Source organism: Oryctolagus cuniculus, chromosome 14 (genome assembly GCF_051225735.1).
Source record: "Oryctolagus cuniculus isolate XC-2025 breed Fujian yellow rabbit chromosome 14, ASM5122573v1, whole genome shotgun sequence".
In the NCBI taxonomy this organism is placed as follows: Eukaryota; Metazoa; Chordata; class Mammalia; order Lagomorpha; family Leporidae; genus Oryctolagus; species Oryctolagus cuniculus.
Window position 1 is genome coordinate 424,522 of NC_142880.1, and position 21,593 is coordinate 446,114.

Below are 21,593 nucleotides of genomic sequence, written 5' to 3' on the forward strand. Positions count from 1 at the left end.
ACCATCTTGCAGTAAAGCATCAGAAGTTTAAATAATTATATGGTGTGGCCCAAAACAGATAGTGTCGTTTATGCTGATACAAAGGAAAGCAGTGGACAAGTTTGGTGCCTGTGCTTGGGAGCCAGGTTCCAAAGTCCAGGTTTCAGCTCTGCTGCTTCCAAGGTTCATGAACTCAGGCATGCTACTTAACGCCCGTCTCTGTAGCTTGAGCATTTGTCAAGCACACTTTACAGGACAGCTTTCCTCTCAGAAATGCCAATTAAAGAAGTTAATGTATAGAGCACTGGAAATGTGGCTGAGTTGTGGGAAGTGCTATGTGAACATTTATTGTTGTTATGGTGACTCCCCATTTTCACGCATGACTCATGACAACAAAAACCAATAAAAGTGAAGGTCAGAGGCCTCACTTTTTTTTTTTGCATTAGTAAATGTGCAGTGTGATGTGATTATTATAAGGTGACAACTACTCCAAAGGGGCACAGATGATTAGTTTGTACAACTAGCATTCTTTTGACATACATTTTGGGAACGATACAGAAGTTGTCTGAAGAAGATAAAGCTAGGGGTTGACGGTGTGGTGTAGCAGCTAAAGCTGCTGCCTGTGACGCCAGCATCCCAGATGGATGCCAGTTCATGTCCTGGCTGCTCCACTTCCAACCCAGCTCCCTGCTACAGGCCTGGGAACAATGGAAGATGATCCAAGTACCGGGCCCTTCCACCCATGTGGGAGACCAGAAGAAGCTCTTGGCTCCTGCCTTCGATCTGTCACAGCCCTGGCAGTTGCAGCCATCTAGAGAGTGAAACAGCAGATAAAGATCTCTCTCTCTCTCTCTGTTTCTCCCTCTCTCTCTCTGTAAATCTTTCAAAATTAACTAAAATCATTAAAAAAAAAAAAAAGAAAAGAAAGTGAAACTGGACCACGAGAGTTTCTTTGCTGCTGGCTTTTGCAGCTGTGCACCTGCCGGCATTCTCAATGGAGCAGAGTTTGGGAATGAAAGTTTTCAAACCTTGGTCTAAAGCTTTTTGTTCTAGGAACCTTATAATGCTTATGTGAATTAATATCTATAAGCTTTTGTACAATCTGCAACTTCTGTTCTGAGATGTTTAACTCTTCAGACTTCAAGGGCCATTCTTGATGACAATTTCTATGCCTTTGAATTTATATACTCGTTCTTCTTTTCCTTTTGACAAGCTCATAGTATTGCTAGCTTCGCCTGTTTTCTTTACTAGGCAAGGTTCATATAGGCAGGTATCGTGTCTGTGTACTGGTTGGTATATCTCCAGTGCCAGCCACAGCACCCTGCACATAATGAGCATTTCAAAGAATTGGGTGAGGTGACGGCGATAAAGGCTGCAGCATGCAGCAATGGAGTGCTGTAAAATGGGCAGATTCTGGGGCAAAATCCAGCTTTTCTCATTTTTATGTGTTCCACAGCAAGTTGCCTTACATGCTTTCGTTTGTCTTTGTAAAATGATACTACCGGGTCGGCGCCGCGGCTCACTAGGCTAATCCTCCGCCTTGCGGCGCCAGCACACCGGGTTCTAGTCCCGGTTGGGGCGCCGGATTCTGTCCTGGTTGCCCCTCTTCCAGGACAGCTCTCTGCTGTGGCCAGGGAGTGCAGTGGAGGATGGCCCAGGTGCTTGGGCCCTACACCCCATGGGAGACCAGGAAAAGCACCTGGCTCCTGCCATCAGATCAGCGCGGTGCGCCGGCCACAGCGGCCATTGAGGGGTGAACCAACGGCAAAAGGAAGACCTTTCTCTCTGTCTCTCTCTCTCTCACTGTCCACTCTGCCTGTCAAAAAAAAAAAAAAAAAAGATACTACCTATTTCATAAGGATTATGAGCTTATAGCAAGAGGATAACTTGAATGTGCAGTACTTTCTATGTACAGTGTTTCAACACACAGGGCTTTAAAATCCAGTGAAGTACAAGTCCTCTTTAAAAGTTTCCACATAAGAAAATAAGACAAGCAGAGGTATCAGGGAGCTACAACCTATGCCTGAGGGACTCATAAAAGGCAAAAAGGTCCTTAAGGCATCCTTAGGATTTCAACATGTAAAGCGAGTAGACAAATCCAGGTTAAACAAACAGGACATAGAGAGAGGTAAAATGGGACTCAGACTGACTGGATAAGGGCTGGTTACGTTGGGCTGAACGTGGGGTGTGTGAACCAGGGAAGTGAGAGATGTGCTGGCAATGCAGGGTGGGGCCCTGCTGCTAGAGTCACCTTCTCTGACCCAGCAGCCAGCCAGACACTCCCAGCAACGTGGGGCAGGCCTGTGGCACCACAGGAGGATCACCGTGCCAGGGCGTGGGTCTGCTCTAGGAGCCGGAGCACCCGGAGTGCTAAGACCAGGTGGGAGAGCTGTGCCTCCTCCAGGTGAGGGAGGGGAAGGTGGGAGAGCTGTCAGCTCCTCCAGGTGGGGAGGGGTGGGGGGGCAGGTGGGAGAGCTGTCACCTCCTCCAGGTGAGGGAGGGGTGGGGGGGCAGGTGGGAGAGCTGTCACCTCCTCCAGGTGAGGGAGGGGTGGGGGGCAGGTGGGAGAGCTGTCACCTCCTCCAGGTGAGGGAGGGGTGGGGGGCAGGTGGGAGAGCTGTGCCTCCTCCAGGTGGGGGGGGGCAGGTGGGAGAGCTGTCGCCTCCTCCAGGTGGGGGGGGGCAGGTGGGAGAGCTGTGCCTCCTCCAGGTGGGGGGGGCAGGTGGGAGAGCTGTGCCTCCTCCAGGTGGGGGGGCAGGTGGGAGAGCTGTGCCTCCTCCAGGTGAGGGAGGGGCAGGTGGGAGAGCTGTCGCCTCCTCCAGGTGGGGGGGGCAGGTGGGAGAGCTGTGCCTCCTCCAGGTGAGGGGGGCAGGTGGGAGAGCTGTCGCCTCCTCCAGGTGGGGGGGGCAGGTGGGAGAGCTGTCGCCTCCTCCAGGTGGGGGGGGCAGGTGGGAGAGCTGTCGCCTCCTCCAGGTGGGGGGGCAGGTGGGAGAGCTGTCGCCTCCTCCAGGTTGGGGGGGCAGGTGGGAGAGCTGTCGCCTCCTCCAGGTGGGGGGGGCAGGTGGGAGAGCTGTCGCCTCCTCCAGGTGGGGGGGGCAGGTGGGAGAGCTGTGCCTCCTCCAGGTGAGGGGGGGCAGGTGGGAGAGCTGTCGCCTCCTCCAGGTGGGGGGGGCAGGTGGGAGAGCTGTCGCCTCCTCCAGGTGGGGGGGGCAGGTGGGAGAGCTGTCGCCTCCTCCGGGGGTGGGGTGGGGAGCGAGGGGCAGAGCTGTCGCCCAGGTGAGGGACGGGTGGGAGAGTCGGCGTCCTCGGCAGGTACCGGAGGGTAAAGGCCCACACAGGCAGGGCCGGCCCCGCGCAGCATAACCGGAGCCCTCCGCTAACGCTAACGGGGGTCTCGCAGGCGTGAGGGCGGTTTGCATCTCGCAGCCCCTCCTCCGGTCGCCTCCCCTCCCGCCGACCGTCAGCAGCGCTCGCTTAGGCCGGCCCCCTTCCTCCTCCTCCACCGTCGGCCCCGGCAGCCGCTCGGGCCACCCCACCCGGGACCCCCTATCGCCTCGGCCGGGCGGCTCCACGCGGACGCCCTCGCGGCTCTCGACCAATAGGCAGGCCCCGCTTCCGGGCCTCGAGCCGCGATTGGCTGGCAGCGCCGTGGTGCGAGGTGGTGCGGTGAGGCTGCCGGCCGAGGGGGAGCTGGAGGCGGTTGTTAGGGCGACCGTTCGTGACGTAGGCCGTTCGGCGGGCGGCCCCAAGCTGATTGGTCGTTCGATCGGACGATCCTTTTTTATTGGCCGCCGGCTCGTGCGCCAGCGAGCGTGCGTAAGCCGAGGCTCCTTCCGCCCCGCGTCTCCGTTGACTGAGACGAGCGGAGCTGGGCGTCCGGCGCCGGCGGCCTCTGGTGAGATCCTGAGGTGAGGTCGCGGTGGGGAGCCGGGGTGCGGAGGGGCGGCGGGGCGGCGGGCCGCGGCGGGGCGGCGGCGGGGCGGCCTTGGGCGGCGCCGGCCTCGGGGAGGGGCGGCTGCTGCTGACCGGCCGGGAGCGGTCGTCGTCGCGGGGGTGCGGTCAGCGTGGCCCCGAGGCTCCGGGGCGAGGAAGGCCGGGCGTCCGCGGAGGCAGTGACGCGCGCGAAGGCCGCAGGGGCTGCGCCGGGACCCCCGGGCCGGGCCGGGCCCCCGCCGCTGCCCGCGATCTCTGAAGGGGCGAAACCTGCTCGGCGCCGGGGTCCTCCGGTCCGGCCGCGTGGGGTTGCGGGCTCGGGGTCAGCCCCGGACCCTGACGGCGCGGAGGTGGAAGCCTTGCGCGCATCCCGCAGCACCGGCCGCGGCTCAGTGGGCCGTTGCGAAATTGCCGGTGTTTGAAACTCGACCTTTTTTTTTTTTTTTTTTTTTTAAACTTAGGGAAGTGGTAGTTTTAGGCGGTTTCATTGAACAGTTGTGTTTGTCAGAGGACTTGTAGTTCTAGTTTCCTGAGTGGAAGAAGAGAGCAGAGCCTGGCTTACAATCGGGGAGCGTGGGGTAGAACTGGGTACAGAATCCCTGTTCTCTGATCTCCATCGTAAGATTTTTTTTTCCCTAGTGTACTAAATCGAGCAGCAGCAAGCCAGATGCTGTTGGGGTTAAGAATGACTGCAGTCTAAGACGCGGTTCTTGCCTTTAGAGGCAAAATGTAGTCATTAATTAATGTGAGAAGGATGTCAGGTGCTGTGTAATCAAATGCAGGATTATTATTGACCCAGGAACAGTGCTGAATGGGAGGAAGAATCCAGGTGCCCCGGCATCTCTCTCTGCATTCGGCCGTAGTTGGTAGTTCTTGTAGCAGATTGGATTAGAGTTGGACTATTCCAGTGAATTTAAATGCCCGTTCTTCTAAGAAGTTTGTGAAACGTTTGCAGCGTACTTCAGTCTGGCCAAGCGAGGCATATTGTCTGTTGACCCTGTTTCCTTTAAGTAAAAGTTTGATTGCAGCATGAATAAACACTGTATTTAATATACGTGCGCCTTCCTTAGCCTGCCAGTGCCCTTTGCAGCTGCTGCTGAAGGTGGAAGGTGAGATTCTGTAGCATGTCAGTGCTTTGCATAATCACAGAGAAATGAGATGGGAGTTTACAAGAAACGAGTTTATAATTATGGTTACTTTTGACACACCTTTGTTAAGATGACTTCGTATTTCCAAATAGGTGTGTGGTTGTCCGTGTTTTGGGTGGCTCATAGAGCTGTGTGTAAATTTTTCCCTGAATGTTGCGAAGGTTACTTTAAGAAAAAATATTGCAGAACTGACGATGCCACAATAACATTTTTTTTTCTTTAAAGATGTATTTATTTATTTGAAAGGCAGGGTACAAACACAGAAAGAGAGAGAGAGAGGGAGGGAGGGAGAGAGAGAGAGAGAGAGAAAGAGAGCTAGAGACAGAGAGAGCTTTCATCCACTGGTTCACTCCCCAAATAACACTGGAGTACCTGGGTTAGAGTCCTGGCTCTGGCTCCCAATTCCAGTTTTCCTGCCAGTGTGCACCCTGGGAAGTACCAGATGGCAATGGCACAGCTGGGCTGATCGGAAGCCAGGAGATTCTTCCGGGTCTCCCATGTGGGTACAGGAGCCTAAGGACTTGGGTCATCCTGTACTGCTTTCCCAGGCAATAGCAGAGAGCTGGATCGGAAGAGGACTCGAACGGGCACTCATGGGATGTTGGCATTGCAGGTGGTAACTTTAACTGCTATGCCACAGTGCTGGCCCCAACAGTTTAGATTATAATTCAGCTGGATTAAATAGTGATGTACTATATTGACTTGATAGGGAATTATCTAGGTTGAAGTGCCTTTTTTGGGGCAGTGGAGTGGGGTTGGGAGAGATTAGAAATCATTTTGACCTAGTTTTGAAACAAGTAGTTAATTTATTTTCTGGAATGTTACTGCTAATTGATTTCTTTAGATCAGTTTGTACAGTTTTTTTTTTAAGCTTATCATTTTAATTCCATTTTTCCATAAACTTGAGAGGGAGAGGGAGATCCTCCAACCACTGGTTCACTCCCCAAATACCTTCAATAGCTGGCGCTGGGCCAGGGCAAATCCAGGACCCTGGAACTCAGTCCAGATTCCATGTGGGTGGCAGGGACCCAAGTATTTGAGCCATCATCTGGTGATTCCCAGGGTGCACATGAGCAGGAAACTGGAATTGGGAGCCAGAGCTAGGAATCCAACCCAGGTACTCCAGTGTCAAAAGCAGGCATCCCAAGCATCCTGCTAGTTTAATAGAATTTTGTTGTTAATTTTCCAGCAAACCATTACAAAATATAATTTTTTTTCTCCTCAGTCTTCCATTAAAATGTTCCTTGAATAGTCAATTTCACTTTTAGCTTGAAGGCATGCATTACTTCCGTATCTAAGTGCTTTTTTTGCAAAAAGATATTCTTATGTCTGTTTCAAGATAAGTTGATTAAATGCATGTTACTATAGTATAATAATTTCTCTTTTAATTAAGTGGGAACTTGTCAGGCAATGCGTATATGAATGCAAAATATTGGGGGGGAATTGATGACCAAGAGTTAGGATGGAAGATTGGAAAACATGAATGCGCACAAGCAGGTGCCTGCCACATTTGTACCTCAGGACTGACAGTTTAATATTGTGACTTGCAGCAAGAAATACATTTCATGTGGGAAGCTAGAGCACATACTCATAACTGTATGTTTCGTGAAACAAAGTTTCAACAAATAGTGCCTGGTTAGACTGTTTTAGCTAACAGCTTTTGTTTTAACATTATTGTTTTGTTTTATTCTTTTTTTCTTTTTTTTTTTTTTTTTTTTGACAGGCAGAGTGGACAGTGAGAGAGAGAGACAGAGAGAAAGGTCTTCCTTTGCCGTTGGTTCACCCTGCAATGGCCGCCGCGGCCGGCGCGCTGCGGCCGGCGCACCGCGCTGATCCGATGGCAGGAGCCAGGAGCCAGGTGCTTTTTCCTGGTCTCCCATGGGGTGCAGGGCCCAAGCACCTGGGCCATCCTCCACTGCACTCCCTAGCCACAGCAGAGGGCTGGCCTGGAAGAGGGGCAACCGGGACAGAATCCGGCGCCCCGACCGGGACTAGAACCCGGTGTGCCGGCGCCGCTAGGCGGAGGATTAGCCTAGTGAGCCGCGGCGCCGGCCTGTTTTGTTTTATTCTTTATACAAAATTTTCTGCTTTATTCTTTACATAGAATTTTCTGTTTTATTCTTTATAAAAAATTGATTTCGTGGTCTAAATAATCAAATGAAGGGCTGTGACCTAGAGTTTGGGAAGGACTGGTGTTAATTGAAATGTAAAGAAGTTGAAATGGTAGAGAAATGATACTCCATAATTGCTTTGGTCCCTAAAACTCTACAACCATAAATTAATGCTTTCTCTTTTTAAAAAATTTATTGTATTTATTTGAAAGGCAGAGTTAGAGAGGGAGATCTTCCATCCACTGATTCACTCCCCAGACAGGCGCATTGGCTGGGCTCGGGCTGGGTCAGGCTGAAATCAGGAGCCCAGAACCCCCTCATGTCTCCCGTGTGTGTGGCATGGGTCCAAGCACTCGCGCCATCTTTCTCTGCTTTTTCAGGTGCACTAGTAGTGAGCTAGCTTGGAAGTAGATCAGCTGGGACGTGAGCCTGCGTTCATATGGGATGCTGGCCTTGCAGGCAGCGGCCTAACCCCTCATGCCCAGTGCGGACCCCTGTCTTTTACTTAATTCGTTGTCTTTTTATTTCATGTCTTCAGTAGATGGATCAGTTTCTTAATTATTATGGAATGTGAGATTTTGTTTAAAATTTTTTAAAGGATTATTTATTTGAGAGGCAGAGTTACAGAGGCAAAAGGAGAAAGAAAAGGGAGAGGCAGAGACAGAGAAAGTCTCCCATCTGCTGGTTCACTCCCCAAATGGCCACAACTACCAGGGCTGGGCTAGACTGAAGTCAGGAACCAGGAGCTGCTTCTGGGTCTCCCATATGGGTGCAGGGGCCCAAGTACTGGGCCTCTTCCACTGCTTTCCCAGGCACATTAGGGGGGAGCTGGATTAGAAGTGGAGCAGCCGGAATGGGAACCAGCACCCATATGGGATACGGGCACTCCAAATGTTGGCTTAACCCACTGTACCACAGCCCAACCCCTTAGTCTTACTTTTTATTTATTTATTTTTTAAAGATTTTGATATATGTATTTTAAAGTCAGAGTTACTCAGAGAGAGGAGAGGCAGAAAGAGAGAGAGAGAGGTCTTCCATCCAATGGTTCACTCCCCAATTGGCCGCAACGGCTGGAGCTGTGCCGATCCAAAGCCAGGAGCTTCTTCTCCCATGTGGGTACAGGGGCCCAAGGACTTGAGACATCTGCTTTCCCAGGCCATAGCAGAGAGTTGGATCGGAAGTGGAGCAGCCAGGTCTCAAACCAGCGCCCATATGGGATGCTGGTGCTTCAGGCCAGGGCGTTAACTCACTGCACCACAGCACTGGCCCCAAGCTTGCTTTTTAATCTTAATTTATTTTTATGGATAATTAATATGCTGTATCATACACATTGATTTCAGGATAAGAACTAAGGCTTGCGAGTTCCTTTTTTGGAGGCCAGACTTTTTTCAAAATCAGAATATCAGACTATTATTTGGCCAGCAAATATGGGGACATTTAGTCATGGTAGTCTTCAGATCAAAGCCTTCCAGATGAGGGAGTCTTCCAAAGGTTCATGAAAATGCGTATTATAAAGGAAACCATTCATGGATTTCAAAATTGTTTTGCACCAAAATAAGCTTATCTTTAATTGTATTTTTCCATGAACTATTTGAAGGGCCCTCATATGTTCTGTTGGGAATTCTTTGTAATGCTATAGACATCTTTAGTCGGTTATCCATTTCTACTCCTGTTGTAGTTTTTGATAAAAATACAGGAATGTTTCACATCTGATGCTTTCCTGTTGGTCTTCCAGCCCTACTGCTGATTTTGCTAAAAGGAAAGTAGCTACCAGAGCATATTTTTTAGCTTCCTATTAATGTAGGCACGTTGATAAGAAAATAATTTCTCTGGTGATAGCAGCATTAAACTGTTTCAATAAGTATAATTTTGCTGGTGACATTAGCATTTGTTTAGTGGAATAAAACAGTGTAGTACTTTCTGCCTTTGAAGACATTACATACTAACTTGTTTACTCACAAGTAGATTCGGTATTTCCTTTTTCTGGAACCAGAATGTGGCTGATGAAGAGGGTCCCTATATGTATTTTATATCCAGGGAAAAGGAAATATGATAGTTGCATCTCACTTTTTTTTTTAAGGTTTATTTTATTTATTTGAAACACAGAATATATAGAGAGGTAGAGCTAGAGAGAGAGAAAGAGGTCTTCCATCTGCTGGTTCAGTCCCCAAATGACTGCAACGGCCGTAGCTGAGCTGATCCGAAGCCAGGAGCCAGGAGCTTCTTTTGGGTCTCCCACACTGGGGCAGGGGCCCAAGGACTCAGCTCAGGCCATCATCTACTGCGTCCCCAGGCCATAGCAGAGTGCTGCATTGGAAGTAGAGCAGCCAGGTCTCGAATCGGTGGTGCCCATATGGGATGCTAGCTCTGCAGGCCAGGGCTTTAACCTGCTGTGCCACAGCGGTGACCCCGCTTCTCACTTTTGATTTCTGCTTATTGTTTTTCTTATTGGTTCAGATAATAAAAGGTGCTGTATTTGTATGGTTTGATCTTAAATGCCTAAATTCATAGTTTTTAAGAAATGATTACAGCCGGTGCCGTGGCTCACTAGGCTAATCCTCCGCCTTGCGGTGCCAGCACACCAGGTTCTAGTCCGGGTCGAGGCGCCGGATTCTGTCCCGGTTGCCCCTCTTCCAGGCCAGCACTCTGCTGTGGCCCGGGAGTGCAGTGGAGGATGGCCCAAGTGCTTGGGCCCTGCATCCCATGGGAGACCAGGAGAAGCACCTGGCTCCTGCCTTCGGATCAGCGCGGTGTGCCGGCCACAGCACGCCGGTCGCGGCGGCCATTGGAGCGTTAACCAACAGTAAAGGAAGACCTTTCTCTCTGTCTTTCTCTCTCACTGTCCACTCTGCCTGTCAAAAAAAAAAAAAAAGAAAAAAGAAAAAGAAATGATTACATTTAAGTTGGCTGCCAGGGAGTACGAAAGGATTTAAGTATTTGAATAATGAAGTAATAACGATCTTCTTAATTTAATTCATAATTATTTTCCAGGATTATAAGGGACACTGTCAAAAAGTCACATGTGCAGGGCACTGTCCACACATAGCACGGTTTACAGTATTCTCTTCCTTAGTACCTTTCCCTAAAAATATTGTGAGCCAGGTATACTGAGTGTTCACACTTGATACTCCTTGTAGGGTCCAAGGATTTTGTAGCTACGATGCTTTCACGACTTTTCCGTATGCATGGCCTCTTTGTGGCCTCCCATCCCTGGGAAGTCATCGTGGGGACAGTGACACTGACCATCTGTATGATGTCCATGAACATGTTCACTGGTAACGATAAGATCTGTGGTTGGAATTACGAGTGTCCGAAGTTTGAAGAGGTTAGTGAAAGTAATTTGATACTGATTGCAGTCCATTTCATGTTCAGTTTCTAAAGAATGTCTTTTAGAGACATAATTTTTTAAAGCCATGAGTGAAATGTTTATTTTGGTATTCATGAACTTACCTTGTTTCCAATTATTTACATGGTATAGAAATATACTGGAAATACTTTAATTTTCTCCACTCAAATGAATTTGTGTTTGAGAAACATCTGTTACAAATGACTACCAGTGAGAAATGAGTATGATATATAACCCAGTGGATTATTTAAAAGTTGGATTTAATTTTTGATTTGTATGTCTGATATGTTTATTTGATCTGTATTGTGTCTGTATTAATGCTCTTAAAATATGTAAACTGGCACTTAAAACATAAAAGTTCTTATTTTTGATTATTTTAAAGGTCAAAACTATTGAAGTTTTTTCTTCTGTATCCCAATAGGATGTTTTGAGCAGTGATATTATAATTCTGACCATAACACGATGCATAGCAATCCTGTATATTTACTTCCAGTTCCAGAATTTACGTCAGCTTGGATCAAAATATATTTTGGGTAATGTTCTAATATGTTTAACTTCTTTGTATGCCATCAGATTTTTTATTTGCTATGGAAATAAACTTGTTTGTTCAAATCATGTATTTGGAAATACGTGTATTGCTGAACTTACACTGCCTGCATCAGTAGTTCCTTTTCTTATTATTGAGAATCAGACATCCTGAAATTTGAGACCTTCTGAGTCTATAAAGAAATGGTATATCTCAGAATATTGCTTGAGACTAAATGTTGCTGTGTAATAAAGGATGCAGTTCCTCATGGCTGAATTTTGTCATTTTAGGTATTGCTGGCCTCTTCACAATTTTCTCAAGTTTTGTATTCAGCACAGTTGTCATTCACTTCTTAGATAAAGAACTGACGGGCTTGAAGTGAGTATTAAAGCCTAACCGAACTTTCTTCAGAGTACATTTTTAAGAACCTTTCTTTCCTGTGCTGTAAAGGCAGTATATACATTTTCAAAAGTTAAAAGTATGGGGAATTATGTCTGATAATAGTTGTGTTTCCACGTCCTTGGTGTTAAAAATGAATTGTTAGTCATGACTGTGTACTGTTCTCTGTGAACGTTGTAGAGTGTAATCCTTTAACGTGGGATTGCTGCGCTGCTTGGTCTTCATTGGCAACAGCGCTGTGACAGTTGTCTGCCTTAGGCTGTGTTCTGAAGGACTGGGACAGTGGCTTTGCTTTTCAGGGCTGTACTTTCCTTTTAGAGCTGTTGATGCTGTTACTGCCTGTTTCCTCTTTTATCTTTCCATAAGTAGTGGTTAATGAAACAAATGGTTACACCACTTTTTTCCCCATATTAATTCAGGGAAACTGTTTTTAAAATTAAGGATGGTATTTTGCCAATAAAACTAGCAAAGCACTGAAGTTTTTTGGTGTAAATATATTTACATTTAACATTAAGAATTTCTTTTAAGTTTTTATTTATTTACTTGCGAGGCAGAATTAGAGAGAGAGGGAGAGACAGAGAGAGAGGTCTTCCATCCACTGGTTCGCTCCCCAACAGCTGCAATGGCCAGAGCTGGGCCTATCTGAAGCCAGGAGCTTCTTCGAGGTCTCCCAGATGGGTGCAGGGGCCCAAGCACTTGGGCCATCCTCTACTGCTTTCCCAGGCCATAGAGAGCTGGACCGGAAGAGGAGCAGCCAGGATTTGAATCGGTGCTCACGTGGGTTGCTGACACCACAGGCAGAGGCTTAACCTACTTACACCATAGCACTGGCCCCCATTAAGAATATTTTTAACAAATGCTTTTGAGTATCTATTATGCTTAGGTTGAGGATGTCAAAGAAGTGTCTGGCCTGCAGAAAAGGTGCACACAACAGAATTAGACAAAGTGTGGAGGAGAAGTTTGTTTGAAAAATAATTTTTTAAACCACGTTTCTGTGTGCTAAGTGTATCTGATCATCTTGCTTTCTTTTCCAGTGAAGCTTTGCCATTTTTCCTGCTTCTGATTGATCTTTCCAGAGCAAGTGCATTAGCAAAGTTTGCCCTTAGTTCCAACTCCCAGGTGAGTATTATTCGTAAGATAGGAATGTGAGGAATATTCTTTGTTGCTTGTTTATGTTAATAGGGTATTTCTTCATAGCTCACAATTCAGGAATTGCCCAAAATTTGAAATTTTTTTTTTTTTTTTTTTTTTTGACAGGCAGAGTGGACAGTGAGAGAGAGAGACAGAGAGAAAGGTCTTCCTTTGCCGTTGGTTCACCCTCCAATGGCCGCCGCGGCTGGCGCGCTGCGGCCGGCGCAGCGCGCTGATCCGATGGCAGGAGCCAGGTGCTTTTCCTGGTCTCCCATGGGGTGCAGGGCCCAAGCACCTGGGCCATCCTCCACTGCACTCCCTGGCCACAGCAGAGGGCTGGCCTGGAAGAGGGGCAACCGGGACAGAATCCGGCGCCCCGACCGGGACTAGAACCCGGTGTGCCGGCGCCGCTAGGCGGAGGATTAGCCTAGTGAGCCGCGGCGCCGGCCCCCAAAATTTGAAATTTAATTTTTAAGTTGTAAGACTTGTCTTTAAAAGTGTCTTAAGAATGGTCCCATTTACCTCGTAACTCAATTATAATTCCTTATGTACTAGAATATGTAATTTTTCCTATTTTCCTGCTTGAAGGTATTCAGAAATTATGATAATAGACTTTGGGATAAGTAAGAGTATCTGCTTAGTGAAACACATCTGTTCTACTGGGCTCCAGGGAAGTTTTATTTTTTTAATTTTATAATTAATTTTTAGAAATTCATTTTACTTGAGAGGCAGAGAGACAAAGAGAGCTCCTCTTCATTGGTTCACTTACCAAATGGCTGCAATGACGGGCTGAAGCTAGGAACCAGGAACTCAGTCCAGATCTTGGTGGGATCCTGGGTGACAGGGACTCAACTTCTTGAGCTATTACCTCCTGCTTCCCAGGGTGTGCATTAGCAGGAAGCTGGAGTCTAGAGATGGAACTTGAAATTGGACTTAGTCACTCTGAATTTGAGATGCTGGTGTTGCAGCAGCTTAGTTAGCCTGAATGCCTGCCTCTAGGTTTATTTATTTATTCATTGGTTTTTAAATATTTGCTTTTTAAATTTATTGGAAAGGCATCGTGAGAGAGAGAGAGAGAGAGGGAGAAATCTTCTATCTGTTGATTCACTTCCCAAAACCCTCAACATCCAGTGCTGGACCAGGCTGAAACCAGGAGCAAGGAACTCCATCTTGGGGAGCTCAAGTAGCTGAGCCATCATCTGCTGCCTCCCAGGTGCATTAGAAGGGAGCTGTATAGGAAGTGGAGCAGCTGGAATTTAAATCAGCACTCGGATATGGGGTGTGGGCATCCCAAGTGGCTTGACCTACTGTGCTACAACATCTACCCCTACAGATTTATTTTTAAACCTTGAATTAACAAGGCATTTTCCCCCATATTACGTTTTTATTTATTTATTTATTTGACAGGCAGAGTGGACAGTGAGAGAGAGAGACAGACAGAAAGGTCTTCCTTTTTCCGTTGGTTCACCCCTCAATGGCCGCTGCGGCCGGTGCACTGCGCTGATCTGATGGCAGGAGCCAGGTGCTTCTCCTGGTCTCCCATGAGGGTACAGTGGGCCATCCTCCACTGCACTCCCAGGCCACAGCAGAGAGCTGGTCTGGAAGAGGAGCAACCGGGACAGAATCCAGTGCCCTGATCGGGACTAGAACCTGGGGTGCCGGCGCCGCAGGTGGAAGATTAGCCTATTGAGCCACGGCGCTGCCCCATATTAAGTTTTATCTTGATTAGATACCTTAAAGAATCCAACTTCCTAAACTATCTTTTTTTTTTCTTTTAAAAAAAAAACATTTATTTATTTGAGAGGCAGTTACAGAGAGGGAGACAGAAAGGTCTTCCATTTGTTGGTTCACTCCCCAAATGGCCACAATGGCCAGAGCTGTGTAGATACAAAGCCAGGAGCTTCCTCCAGGTCTCCCACATGGGTGCAGGGGCCCAAGCTCTTGGGCCATCTTCCACTGTTTTCCCAGCCATAGCAGAGAGCTGGATCAGAAGAGGAGCAGCTGGTACACAAACTGGTGCCTGTACGGGATGCTGGTGCTGCAGGCGGAGGATCTAGCCTACTATGCCTCAGTGCTGGCTCCCCTAAACTGTCCTGTATCAAAGTATCTTTTAATCTTTTTTTTTAAATTTTTTAATTTTTTAAAAATTTTTTTCCAGGCAGAGTTAGACAGCGAGAGAGAGAGACAGAGTTATAGACAGTGAGAGAGAGAGAGAGAGAGAAAGGCCTTCCTTCCTTTGGTTCACTCCCCCAGTGGCTGCTACAGCCGGTGCTGTGCTGATCCGAAGCCAGGAGCCGGGTACTTTGTCCTGGTCTCCCATGCAGGTGCAGGGACCCAAGCACTTGGGCCATCCTCTGCTGCCTTCCTGGGCCACAGCAGAGAGCTGGACTGGAAGAGGAGCAAACAGGACTAGCACCTGGCACCCCAACTGGGACTAGAACCTGGGGTGCCAGCGCCGCAGGCGGAGGATTAGCCTAGTGAGCTGCGGCGCTGGTAGGAGTCATATTATTTTGCAGAGATCCCACCTGTCTTTGTTTTCTGATGACACAGAACCTACAGTTATGGTAACCTGCATGGATTTTTTCCATAGTTTGCTATTTATTCTCCAGGCCTCAAAGTATCTTGAATATAAAAGAGCATGTAGTTCGATCTTGACTATGTATTTGATGAATGTTTATAATCATTTGAGCATGTGGAGAAGGATATGATTTAGGTTTTACAACACTAACATGATCTCATAAAAAATTTGCAGCTAAGCTTCTGTCAGTTAGACTGTAGTAAGATTTAATTATGTGAGATTTAAATGGTAGGGTTAATTAACCGCCACAGAGGAGTATTCTCAAGACTCATTCACAGGAAGGGGGGCAGGATATTAGGATTCTTCAAAAAGTTCATGGGAAATGCAGATTATGAAAAAGCAATGCATGGATTTCAAAAATTTTAGCACCAGGGGCAGACACTTGTCCCAAGACACCACTTGGAATGCCTTTATCTCATATTGGAGTGCTGAGGCTCTAGACCACACTTTGCACCTGATTGCAGCTTCTTGTCAGGTGCACCCAAGTGATGGATTAAGTAACTGAGTCATTGCCACCCACACGGGAGGACCTTGAATGAGTTCTCAGCTCTTGGCTTGCCCTGACCCAGCACTGACTGCTGTGGTTATTTGGGGAATGAACCAGTGGTTGATATGTTTGTGTGTTGTTCTCTTTTATGTCTTTCAAATAAATAAATTTAAAAAATTTTGTACCAAAATAAATTTATCTTTTTTTAAAAAAGATTTATTTATTTGAAAGAGTTACAGGGAGAGAGGAGAGGCAGAGAGAGAGAAAGGTCTTCCATCCACGGGTTCACTCCCTGATTGGCTGCCATGGCCGGAGCTGCGCCGATCCATAGCCAAGAGCCAGGAGCTTCTTCCAGGTCTCCTACACTGGTGCAGGGGCTTTCCCAGGCCATAGCAGAGAGCCGGATCTATAACCAGCGCCCACATGGGATGCCAGCACTACAGGCGGCGGCTTTTACCTGCTACACCACAGCGCTGGCCCCTAAATATATCTTTTATTTCTCTTTTCCATGAGCTTTTTGAAGTGTCCTCATAATTGGTCTTTTTTTTTTTTTTTTTTTTTTTTTTTGACAGGCAGAGTTAGACAGTGAGAGAGACAGAGAGAAAGGTCTTCCTTTTCTGCTGGTTCACCCCCCAAATGGCTGCTATGGCCAGCATGTTACGGCCAGCATGTTACGGCCAGCGTGCTGCGCTGATCCGAAGCCAGGAGCCAGGTGCTTCCTCCTGGTCTCCCATGCGGGTGCAGGGCCCAAGCACTTGGGCCATCCTCCACTGCCCTCCCGGGCCACAGCAGAGAGCTGGACTGGAAGAGGAGCTACTAGGACAGAATCCGGCGCCCCAACCTGTACTAGAACCCGGGGTGCCGGCGCCACAGGCAGAGTATTAGCCTAGTGAGCCGCGGCGCCGGCTATAAATGTTCTTTTTTAACAAAAGTTCCTTTTTTTTTTTTTTGACAGAATGCCAGGGTGTTTTTGTTTGTTTGTTTTTTGTTTTTGTTATATTTATTTGAAAAGCAGAATTACAGAGTGAAAGAGGGAAACAGAGTTCTTCCATCCACTGGTTCACTCCCCAAATGGGCACAACGGCCAAGGTAGGACCAGACTGAAGCCAGAGGCAGAAGTTTCTTCTGGGTCTCCCTCATGGGTGCAGGGCCAAGCACCTGGTCCATCTGCTTTCCCAGGTGCATTAGCAAGGAGCTGGATCAGAAGTGGACAGCTGGGACTCAGTGCTGGTGGCTTTACCCACTATGCCACAGCACTGGCCCACAGGAAAAATCTTTACATTAGTACTGTACTTTGTATTATGAACACCTTTTAGTCTTAACATATTATATATTTTATTCCTGTAATAATTTTAGTGTAACTGTAGGATATTCTCAACATTTTTTGAAAGTTACTTTGTACCATGCCCTTGCTAATATGTTTGGTTTGTGTTTTAGGATGAAGTCAGAGAAAATATTGCTCGTGGAATGGCAATTTTAGGGCCCACATTCACCCTGGATGCTCTTGTTGAATGTCTTGTGATTGGAGTTGGTACCATGTCAGGTGTGTAAGCAATTTTTAATATATGTAAAACTAAATATGTCACTAAAGAGGTGGCAAGAATCTTGGAGTTCCGTTGTTTATTATTCTTAAAAAATTTTAAGTAACATATGCACCTATCTGACCTGAAGTCGCTTTGCTTTGGTGAAAACTTAGCAGATTACTGATTTTTCTCTCTTGCCATGTTTTTCCATGTTCACTTTGTGGTGTTTTGTTCATTTGTGAATTTGGCTAGAATAGATGAGAGACTTGGTGTCTTTTTTTTTTTTTTTTTTTTTTGACAGGCAGAGTAGACAGAGAGAGAGAGAGAGAAAGGTCTTCCTTTGCCGTTGGTTCACCCTCCAGTGGCCGCCGCGACCGGCGCACCGCGCTGATCTGAAGGCAGGAGCCAGGTGCTTCTCCTGGTCTCCCATGCGGATGCAGGGCCCAAGCACTTGGGCCATCTTCCCTGGCACTCCCTGGCCACAGCAGAGAGCTGGCCTGGAAGAGGGGCAACTGGGACAGAATCCAGCGCCCCGACTGGGACTAGAACCCAGTGTGCCGGCGCCACAGGCGGAGGATTAGCCTAGTGAGCCGCGGCGCCGGCAGTGTCTTGTTTTCATTGTCAGGTGGGAAGCAGTGCCTGAGTCAGGGGCTGGATAGTTGTGAGATCTGCCAAGTAGGTGTCGGGAGATTTAGTCAGACACTAAGCACACATACTAGTAAGTATCCAGCGTGGCCTCAACATACATGCTTCCTCATGCTTAACTGGATAGTAGAGAGATTTTAAATAGGAAACAGGACTCCATTATACTGGATAAAAATTATGGCATGGAATAGAAATCTGCCATAATGAATATATCATACTGTTGTGTCCTAATGACTAGGTCTAGATTTTATGGCTTTCTTGTGGACACTATATTTAATTAACTGCTGCTTTCCTGTATTTCCTTGTGTTTTAGTGTCATCAATAGGGGGCTTAAACTTTCAGAATTAAATGATTTTACTTTTAAAGGATAGTTGGTTGTCATTAGTTGAGGTTTTTCACTAGGTGATATATCAAACATATAATGCTTCTTCTAACTTTTTAAAGATTTATTCATTTATTTGAAAGAGTTACAGAGAGAGAGAGAGAGAGAGAGAGAGAGATTTTCCCCCTGCTGGTTCACTCCCCAGACAATTGCAACAGCCAGCTATCTTCTGCTATTTTCCCAATTAGCAGGGAGCTGGATTGGAAGTGCAATAGCTGGGACATGAACCGTTGCCCAAGTAGGATGCCGACGTTGCAGGTGGTGGCTTTACCCAGTATATCTTAATGCTGGCTCTTCTGATTTCCTAAAGATAAATTGATTATTAAGTTAGTTATTCCATCATTCAACAGATAATTTTTTAATTTAGAAAAGTTAAACTTCAGGGGCTAGCACCGTGATGTAGTGGATAAATGCGCCAGTACCAGCATCCCATATGGGCATCGATTCGAGTCCCGGCTGCTCCACTTCCAATCCAGCTCTGTGCTGTGGCCTGGGGAAGCAGTGGAAGATGACCCAAGTCCCTGGGCTCCTGCATGCGCGTGAGAGACCCAGGGGAAGCTCCTGGCTTCAGATTGGTGTAGCTCTGGCCGGTGTGGCCAGCTGGGAAGTGAACCAGCAGATGGAAGACCTCTCTCTTTCTCTCTGCCTCTCCTTCTCTCTCTGTAATTCTGACTTTCAAATAATTAAATAAATCAATTTTTAAAAAAGGTTACACTTTAAAATTCAGTTTGTTGGGGTTACATTTTTGTGTTTTTTTGTCGTTTCTGTTTTTAATGAAAATATTTGAGAAACAGAGAGAGAAATTTCCCATCTTAGGCTTGCTTCCCAAATGCCTACAGTAGCTGGTGCTGGGCAAGGCCAGTGTTAGGAGCTAGATATTCATTCATTCATTCCAGGTCTCTGCTGTAGGTGGCAGGGAGCCAACGACTTGAGCCATCACTACTGCCTCCCAGGGGCACATTAGCAGGATGCTGGATTTAGGAGTGTAACCAGGACTCAACAGAGACAGTCTTATGAACACCATATAATCCAGAATGGTGACCAGGTGACTGCTGACAACCTAGAAGCTGTTCTTCATGACCTTGGCTATGTCAGTGCGTTTTTTCTAGCATGAGAGTGTGTGAAAAGAGGATCAGCCAGGAAGGAGTAGTGGGCTGTTAAACCAAGGATCATTCATTGGAATCTGATGTGGAAAGCAGCAGGGTGATGAGCTTTGTCGTGATCAGATTTGCATGAAATGATTAGATACATAGCTGGAGAATCCAGTGAAGAGACATTTATAGCTCTACGGAAAGTAGGGATTTGGCTTAGAGTAGGAAAAAAAGGATAAACTTAGAACCACTTTAATTAGGAAGCAGCCCTTTGAAAAAGCCAGTACAGAACAAGTCTTAGATTCTTGGAAGTATGTGGGTCAGTGCTGTCTCTGTGTGGTGGCCGAGTGGAAGAGGAGGGACAGAGAAGGGAAGAGTGCCTGGAGGACACCTGGCCAGCACCAGTTACTGTTGAGAAGAGAAACATGGGATTGAAAAACTTGGGTCAAGAGGGTTTCCATGGACTTGAGTTTGAAAGGATTACATTCAGTCACTATTTCAAGTATAGGTTGGTTTATAATGTTTTTGTCATAGTAATTTTATAATTTCTTGAATTTCCTTATTTGAGAATAATTAATATGGAATCTTCAAAAAAAAAAACCAAAATGTATGTTTTTGTTTGATTCAATCAAATGATGTGATTTAGAGAATGAAAATATAATTGATGTTTTCTTCAGTGTTTACATTTATCTAGTTGAAAGGCAGAGAGGGAGGGAGACGGAGATCCATTAACATTCCATCTGCTGGTTCACTCCCCAAATGCCTGCAATAGCCAGGGCTGGGCCAGGCCAAAGGCAGGAGCCAGGATTCCATCCAGGTCTCCCACACTGGTGACAGGGACCACATGCTTGGGCCAGCTTTCACTGTTTTTTCAGGTGTGTTAGCAGGGATCTGGATTGGAAGTGGAGCTGGTGGGACTTGAATTACGATCATATTGCATGGCGGCGTCATGGGTGATGGCTTAACTTGCTGTACCACAGTGCTGGCCCCAGAAAAGGGAATCCTTTTAAATTTATTTTTATTATTTGAGAGGCAGATAGCTCCCATCCAGTGATTCATTCCCCAGTTGCCCGCAGTATCTAGGGTGGGGTTGGGATGGGACTGGGGCTGGAGCCTGAAACTGGGAATTCAACCCAGGTTGCTACCCATGTGGGTGGCAGGAACCCAGACCACTTGAGCCACCCACCTGCTTCACAGAATGTACATTAGCAGTACACTGGAGTCAAGAGCTGGAGATGGGAATGGAATCCAGGTCCTGATAAAGGACATGGAGCCTGTAACTGCTAGGCTCTGTGCCTGCTATCAGAATCATTTTTTATTTGTGTCTCAAAGCATTTTATTTTAAATGACATCCGAAATACATTTTATATTAATGAGTACTCCAGTGTATTTGTAAAGTAAGAGTAGGAATCAGTAGTGCAGTGTTGTCCATCCTCTGTACTTTGATTACCAAGTGATACCTTCAACATTTTCTGGTGTGACATGTTAATTTTTAATCATTTTTTTCAAACATAAATAAAATGACCAAAATTATTAGAACACCAGTCAGTACCGTATAGTATAGTTTATAGTGAAATTGGAATTTAGTGGTATACAGAAGTAACTACTTGATGCTACTTCAGAGGTGGCATAACTGGCAATATATTCCATTTTTATAAAAAGCCTTGGTTCTGAGAAGAATTGCTATTGTGGTAACAAGTGGGATTGAATTATTAGTATGACTGTGGGAGAATTCCTCCCTTGTAGCTAGTTCTCCCTATCTGTGTCTCAAAACAAGGAACCATTGGAGAAGTGGTGTAGTGTAGTGGGTTAAGTCGCTGCCTGCGATGCTGGCATCCCATATTGGTGTTGGTTCCAGTCCTTACTGCTTCATTTCCTGTCCAGCTCCCTGCTATTACCCTGGGAAAAGCAGTGGAAGATGCCACCTACTTTAGAGACCCATATGAAGCGCCTGGCTCCTGGCTTCAGCCTTGCCTAGTGCTGGCTATTGCCACCATCTGGGGTGTGAACCAGTAGGTGGAAGATTACTCTTTTTGTGTCTCCCTCTCTTTCTGTAACTCATTCAAAGTAAATCGTTAAGAGAAGAAAAAGAAAAACAAAACAAGGAGCTGTTGAAAGAGGATTGGAAATGTATTATCAGTATGTATTGAATACACCCACTGTTCCTGGCATTGCGATTCTGGGGACGTGGGTGAAGGAAGTTCCAGTGTTGCACCTGCTGTTCTCAAGGGTGGTGTCACCTCTGAGTTCTTCATTCTCCTTTGAGTAAATGGCAGAGACTTAATGTGCTTGTGTTTCTAATGTCTTTGTCCAG

At 46.8% G+C, this 21,593-nt stretch overlaps 1 protein-coding gene across 2 annotated transcripts in view; it reads left to right on the plus strand.

Moving 5' to 3' along the window:
• Positions 1–3,639: 3,639 nt before the first annotated feature.
• The window catches only part of HMGCR (3-hydroxy-3-methylglutaryl-CoA reductase), a 33,198-nt gene continuing 15,244 nt past the window's right edge, over positions 3,640–21,593 (plus strand). Inside the window, exons 1-6 of one of the 2 annotated variants that reach the window (XM_051838684.3) lie at positions 3,640–3,887; positions 10,309–10,496; positions 10,939–11,050; positions 11,334–11,421; positions 12,477–12,561; positions 17,076–17,181. In XM_051838684.3, coding sequence (XP_051694644.1) covers positions 10,332–10,496; positions 10,939–11,050; positions 11,334–11,421; positions 12,477–12,561; positions 17,076–17,181 — 556 coding nt within the window. In that variant the 5' untranslated portion in view covers positions 3,640–3,887; positions 10,309–10,331. The remainder of the gene's footprint in view (positions 3,888–10,308; positions 10,497–10,938; positions 11,051–11,333; positions 11,422–12,476; positions 12,562–17,075; positions 17,182–21,593) is intronic. The other variant, XM_089312864.1, reaches the window with a different exon arrangement.